This window comes from Aulonocara sp. 'chitande type north' Nkhata Bay, linkage group LG3 (assembly GCF_057382095.1).
Source record: "Aulonocara sp. 'chitande type north' Nkhata Bay isolate Kocher_YH1m ecotype deep benthic linkage group LG3, A_spYH_male_GT1.1, whole genome shotgun sequence".
Classification (NCBI taxonomy): Eukaryota; Metazoa; Chordata; class Actinopteri; order Cichliformes; family Cichlidae; genus Aulonocara; species Aulonocara sp. 'chitande type north' Nkhata Bay.
In genome coordinates this window covers 13,212,811-13,220,209 of record NC_141346.1, presented here as the reverse complement: position 1 = coordinate 13,220,209, position 7,399 = coordinate 13,212,811, and the positions used below count along the sequence as shown (strand labels likewise).

Below are 7,399 nucleotides of genomic sequence, written 5' to 3'. Positions count from 1 at the left end.
TTGAGGTGACCAAATACTTATTTTCCACTCTGATTTACGAATAAATTCTTTACAAATCCTACCATGTGAATTCATGGATTTTTTTTTCACATTCTGTCTCTCACAGTTGAAGTGTACCTCTGGTGCAAATTACTGACCTCTGTCATCATTTTAGGTGGGGGAACTTGCACAATCGGTGGCTGACTAAATACTTTTTTGCCCCACTGTATTTGTGTACATGACAGCATTGCTGTCCAGCATTGTGTTTATCAAAACTCTTTTTACAAATCCTGCTGTGTGTGTGTCCCCCAGGTGATTAACAGGAGGAGAAGAGTCTGGTGGTGCAACGGAGGAACAATTTCATCCATTTGGACTCAGCTCAGCCACTACAGAGGAAACAATCAATGACTTCAACACAAAAGGTGAGAAAAATATCACAGTTACAATTAGGGATGCACCGATACTGGTATCGGGGCCGATACTGTAAAATGTGTGTGTACTCATACTCGTAAAAGTTAAGCGATACCATGAACCGATAATAATGTAGCCCGGATGGGAATTTGGGAGTAGATACTCATAATTCCCATGAACTTAAACGCCACTGTAACATAAGGTGTTCACAGTTGATGTTATGTGATGTAACTGTACCCAGAATGTAATTTGCCCTGTAATATGTCACAAGGTAAATACAGGTAATTAGAGCAATCAAACTGTTATGTTAATCATAAAGTATTATTTTATGGTATGTAACTCTGAATGGAGTTTAAATATTGTTCAGAGTTCTAATTTCTTGTAACAGAAGTTACAAGAAAATACAAAGATCATATTTTATAAGCATACATTGAAACAACAATATCATCAGTTGAACTTGAAATTTCTTATGCGTGAAAGATTTTCTCTGCTGATCAATGTCATTTTCATTACAACTCTCATTGTAGCATATCATTGTAATGTGATACTGCCACCAGAAGGTGGTGGAAACACACCAACAATGTGTTTGTTGACATGTTTGATTCAACCAATGGAGGGAGTTTCAGTTTGTTCCACGACTGCATTTCACTCACTGCCTCTGTTTGTATCTCTGTCACTGCAGGACCAACATGGAGCGAAAAGTCAGCGCTCTCAGGAGGCTGACAAACCACACAGAAGAAAGGGAGAGAAAACCTACAGCTGTGATGAGTGTGGAAAGTCTTTTACCCGGGCTGGACACTTAAAAAGACACCAACTCATCCACAGTGGATTTAAACCATACAGCTGTGACTTGTGTGGAAAGTCTTTTACCGGGGGTGGAAACTTAAAAAGACACCAAGTCATCCACAGTGGAGTTAAACCTTACAGCTGTGACTTCTGTGGAAAGTCTTTTACCCAGGCTGGAGACTTAAAAAGACACCAAGTCATCCACAGTGGATTTAAACCTTACAGCTGTGACTTGTGTGGAAAGTCTTTTACCCTGGCTGGACACTTGAAAAAACACCAACTCATCCACAGTGGATTTAAACCTTACAGCTGTGACTTCTGTGGAAAGTCTTTTACCCAGGCTGTAAGCTTAAAAAGACACCAACTCATCCACAGTGGAGTTAAACCGTACAGCTGTGACTTGTGTGGAAAGTCTTTTACCGGGGGTGGAAACTTAAAAACACACCAACTCATCCACAGTGGATTTAAACCTTACAGCTGTGAGTTGTGTGGAAAGTCTTTTACCCAGGCTGTAAACTTAAAAACACACCAACTCATCCACAGTGGAGTTAAACCGTACAGCTGTGACTTGTGTGGAAAGTCTTTTACCGGGGGTGGAAACTTAAAAACACACCAACTCATCCACAGTGGAGTTAAAGCGTACAGCTGTGACTTGTGTGGAAAGTCTTTTACCGACGGTGGAAACTTAAAAAGACACCAACTCATCCACAGTGGATTTAAACCTTACAACTGTGAGTTGTGTGGAAAGTATTTTACCCAGGCTGGAAGCTTAAAAAAACACCAACTCATCCACAGTGGATTTAAAGCACACAACTGTGAGTTGTGTGGTAAGGCTTTTGCTCTAAATAGCGACTTACAGAGGCATCTAGTTACCCACTCTGGAATTAAGGCGTAGAGGTGCGACTTTTGTGGAAAAAGTTTCAGTGACAAACAGTACCGAAATATTCACCTACGGATTCACACTGGAATTGATGTTTCCTGCTGTGACCAGTGTGGGAAACTGTTTACAACAGATGCACAGTTACAACAACACACTGAGGAGAGACCTTATAAATGTGACCTGTGTGAGAAGACTTTTAAAGCTCCACATCAGCTGAAAAAGCACCAACAGATCCACACCAGAAAGTAACTCTAGAAGTGCAGTTACTGTGAGGATGTATTTATGTTTTATCTTGTAATTTTAACCTGATTGTTTGGAAAAAGTCTGATCAGTAAACTTATGGAGTTATACTGAATGAACTGTTTGGAAAAATGAAGAAGTAACCTGAGTTTTATAGTGTAAACAGTAAAATTTAATTGGACGTTGGCAGAGATGCTTTTTATTTCAGGCGACGTTCAGGATAAAAACGTTGAAGGAATTCCCTGACATACAATGTCTTTGTTTAGAAGTGGAGAGAAGCACACTGATCCATTTCTCAACCCTGTCGTCACTGTGGTGGTGGGAAAGCGTTTCTCTTTAACTTTTGTGGAAAAACCTCCAATCACGAACGGGACCTAAAACCACATCAACGTAGCCACACTGGAGACAAAATGAACTACTGCAAAGAATGTGGGAGGGGCTTCCACACACCAAGTACATTAAAAATATGTCTGTGAAGGTTCTCAGTCATCCAGGTCATCGTAGTCAAAGGAGCTTGCAAAGAAAAGCGTCTGGACTTCTTTAAGTTGCTTGAAGACGTTTCACCTCTCATCCGAGAAGCTTCTTCAGTTCTAAGGTCAAATGGTGGAGAGTCCCAGATAAAAACCTAGTGGGAGTGACCCCCACAGAGGGACAAAAGGATCCCCTGATGATCCTCTAATCACCTGAGCCAAGGTGTGAAATTGGGTGTGGGACCCAATCAGCCAGAGTTTCGGGTGTGTTCATTGTGAAACCTGGCCCCACCTTGTCATGCGAATTCCTGAGGTCAGATGGCCCAGGATGTGAGTGGGCGTTAAGGCGTCTGGGAAGGGATCTCAAAACTGGATTATAGATGGCAGAGAGTTGGTGTCGTAAACCCCCGCCTCTGTTCAAAGATGGTCGCTCACAGTGGACGTAGATGGCTTCTTTCACTCCTCTTTCAAACCATCTGTCCTCTCTGTCCAAAATGTGAACATTGGCATCCTTGAAAGAGTGTCCTTTATCCTTAAGATGCAGATGGACTGCTGAGTCTTGTCCTGTGTAGCAGGACAAGACTAACAATGAACACACCCGAAACTCTGGCTGATTGGGTCCCACACCCAATTTCACACCTTGGCTCAGGTGATTAGAGGATCATCAGGGGATCCTTTTGTCCCTCTGTGGGGGTCACTCCCACTAGGTTTTTATCTGGGACTCTCCACCATTTGACCTTAGAACTGAAGAAGCTTCTCAGATGAGAGGTGAAACGTCTTCAAGCAACTTAAAGAAGTCCAGACGCTTTTCTTTGCAAGCTCCTTTGACTACATTAAAAATACATGACCTCTTCCACAGTGTGGTCAAAAAGCACATCTGTGACCAGTGTGGGTCATCCTTCACCACTGCAGGAGGGACACCATACAAGTGCAGACACTGTGACAAAAGCTTCTCACAATCAGGTCATCGTAACAAACATGAACATACACACATGGAAGTGAACTTCAGCTGTGACCAGTGTGACAAGAGCTTCAGGAATCTCAGTTCATACTCCGAACACAAACGATCCCACGCTGTAAATAAACTGTTTCACTGTTACCTATGTGCAAAAACATTCACTTCATTATCTGCTCTGTGCAAACATCAGCCTGATCATGCAGGACTGAAATCACTGGATCACAATGAATCTGAAGAGAGAGAAAGATCCTCTTCTGGTTTCAGGCTCAGACTTAAAAACCTTGAGATCAGGCTCCACAGAGTTCAGATGGAATCTCCTGTAAAGAGTGTCAGCTGATGCCACACTTGGATCTGATGAGGTAGCTCTGATTTCTGGAGCTGCAGTGAATAATCCTGAATGTTACATTTAGGAAGCTGCATGTATAGATATGCATATCAAGTTTATTTTTTTTCCTTTGAGGGATTTTAATTCTCTAAAATGTTTTCCTTGTTATATTTTGATCTTTGTTCCCTTAGGACACAGTAGTGTTTAGTAGTTGTACTTGTTACTGTATTATTAAAGTTATAGGAATGTCTTTTTTACCAAACTAATAATGTATCAGAATTGCAGATATTGATATATATTTCAATTTCTTTCATTTGAACTTTCTTAGTGTTTCCAAAATTAACTTTTTTTTAATGTATTCATTTAATGTGTTACCTCTGTTAAATTTCAATTCTTCATTCATATTTAATCTTTTGCTGAGGTAAAATCTTCTCTTAAATCATTTTCTCCCAAAACTACAAATGTTTTCACAGCAGTTGCTCTTAAAACCTCCAAAAATGAACTAAATCTGTCCACCAGCTTTGAAACAACACCTGCTGTGACTTTATGTCCAGAAAAAAAGAAACTCAAGCTGAACTGGTTTTGGGCTGTACTTCCATGTAATGCCAGTTTGTACCAGAAGATGGAGCAGTGAGTCAGTGTAACCTTTATTCAATTAGGCAAAGAACACAATCTTATTCACAGTGGCAGCAAAGAAATGTTGAAAGTTAAAAACAGCAGCACACATCAGAACCATTTTAAAGATCACAGGTGACTACTTTTACTTAATTCAAATTCTGTTAAACCTCTATTTTTTGCTCCTCCTTTCACTTTAATGTATTTAGTCCTTGAAGTCCACATGTTGTTTTTTTAATGAATTTTGATCCACATGTTCTGCAGCTGTTTTCTTGTTGATTTGAAGTTTGTATTATGAAATCCTGATAATGTTAAAGTGTTAGTTATATTTGATGAAGTCTGTGTAGAGTTTATCTTATTAAACAGTTTGGTGTGAAAAATAAAGAAATGGTCTCAGAACAAGTAGTTTGACCCATTATTTCCGATTCAAACTAATTTAACTGTTTTCAGTGGTACATGTGGAGGTTTATCACAGGAGGCGACTTGGCTGTTCTCCACTCACACTGAAGAAGGATCCTGCAGCTAATTAAAAACTCTAAAATGATCTTGAAGGAAAATTTGTTTGATTTTTCTTAAAAACATGCTGTTGGCGGTTTGCAGTTGCAATGCAGGATCGTGCTGCTGCTCGTCTACAGGACTCTCATGGAGCACCACTTTGAAACTTTGTAACTCTCTCTGCAAAATACAATATATAAAGACCAATGCTGGGCAATTAATTATATAGTTACTTCTTCAAAAAGTTTCTGAGTATTGCAAACAACAAAGATTTTGCAGCTGTTTATCTAAAAATGCTGCTAAGGGATTTTTTTTTAAACAAACATAAAATATTTACAGAACAATCAGGTGTTCTGCATCAAATCTGATGCCACACAAATTATTTGTGCCTCTCCAAAAAATAATTTCTGTCCACTATGAGATAAAGGAGAACATCAAAAGCCTGATACCTGCAGGCCTGACAACAGGAGATGTATCACTCCTGTAACATTTAGCAGCCGCCTCATTGTTCTGACACACACAACAAAACTATTGACTACACTACACACTAACTATACAAGATTTGCGCTAAACGTTGCAAATCTCACATCTCAAAACACTGCCGTCACTCCTAAATTTTCCTCTTCTTAACAACTTCCGTTTCTTAACAACCAAATGCCATGTTTTGATTGGTCGGCATGGTACATTTTTTGACCAATGGGAAAGGGTGGGGTGTTTTGGTTTTGTCTTTGCTCACAGGCGGAGAGTGCTTTATAACGTTTTCTTTATAAAATGCCGTTTTTACCATTTCTTCCCCCAGTAAATATAAACAACAATATTCTGGAAGAAAACCAAACACTGGATTTTTTTTTAATCACAACTCTGTTTTTTATGTGGCCTATCAACACAATTTGAAAACTGGTATAAAGTCCACTCTTTTTACGTCACTTGTTCCATCTGTCCTGCTCACATCTCCAATGGTTGTACACGTTGTCATTAACGTGGCTTCACTCTACATTAGCCACGCCACTTTGCTAGCTAAAACACCGGTGTCGGCACATAAGGACGCTGTCATAGCCTGTCAACGACGTTGATTAGCTGCGCATATACAAATTTGAATCACGTGATTGGCTGGACTATGGGATGAGGTGCCATTGTTCTAATCCCATACTGGAGCAGCCAGTCACTTACTGACTAACACTGCAAAACAGAATTGTTAACGTATTTACTTTCATTTCAATTCCGGTTAGAATTTTATTTTATGTGCAACACGGATTTTTTCTGCACAGAGACCGTGCCAGCAGTGCGCAATTGAGCACACGCGCAGTTTAGAGGGAACATTGGTGATGATTATCAGAAAGTGAACAAGGTCTCATGGTTTGATGCTTGTCCAATGCCTGAGTTGACCTGGACTGGTTAAGCACTGCTTGTCTTATTTTATGATGCTGGATTTAACCAACGCTTACTGGCAGATTCCCTTGTCTGCAGAGTCCAAAGACAAAAACGGCCTTCTCCACTCTGTATGGTTCGTACCAATTCGTCACACTTCCGCTGAGTTTGCATCTTTTGCTGTGAAGTACAGCCAGACTTTTGACCGCTTCGCCTTGGGCATTTTTAATCTGTAGCTCTGATCTAAAAGAATGTACGTACCTGGGCCCGCCTACTATCCTCAGAAACGTAAAATGATTGGCTAGAATCTAAAGTGTATCACAGCTCAGGAAAAAAAAGCACCGAAATGTGCGCTGCTTTTCGGTCTGGTTACTACCGTTTATGTCAGAACCGGTGCCATGCCGGTATCCATCCCTAGTCACATATTTACTGTTTTGCTGTTTTTAATGGAGACCAGGGGTTCCATTATCTGGTTGGTATTGTTAATGATTAATTGTTGGATTGGGAATTTAAAATAGTGTAATAAAGAAAAAACACTTTAGTTCTTATGGAGTCTTTTATTGGGTTTATGTGACATACAACTAAAATGACAGCTTGTAAAGGTGAAGAGACAGTGGGACTGGCCATCCTACCTGTGTCACAGAAGAGCCAAGGTTAAAGCTGTTTACAGTTAATCATTTGTGAGTAACCTAAATAAGGTACTCACCTGTCCTGGTTGCTTCTTGCAGGATGTGGAGCATAAGAGTGAAAGCAGCTTAATCACCTGTTTAAGGGCTGTTGGAGCAGACCAGTGTGTCAGGTTAGGGAGTATGGATAAAGAGGGTTTTAATTTATATAGTAATGGGTGAAGCTTATGTTATTGGTTTGTTTAT

The 7,399-nt window shown here is 40.1% G+C and overlaps 2 protein-coding genes across 2 annotated transcripts in view; both read left to right on the top strand.

Annotated features, from left to right (window-relative positions):
- Window positions 1–2,907, top strand: part of LOC147334041 (uncharacterized) — a 19,451-nt gene extending 16,544 nt beyond the window's left edge. The window contains exons 3-4 of the mRNA XM_086286593.1: window positions 292–401; window positions 1,073–2,907. Coding sequence (XP_086142719.1) covers window positions 384–401; window positions 1,073–2,071 — 1,017 coding nt within the window. The 5' untranslated portion in view covers window positions 292–383 and the 3' untranslated portion in view covers window positions 2,072–2,907. The remainder of the gene's footprint in view (window positions 1–291; window positions 402–1,072) is intronic.
- Window positions 1–7,399, top strand: part of LOC147334038 (polymeric immunoglobulin receptor-like) — a 419,044-nt gene that overhangs the window by 350,722 nt on the left and 60,923 nt on the right. The gene's annotated exons all lie outside the window — the stretch shown is intronic.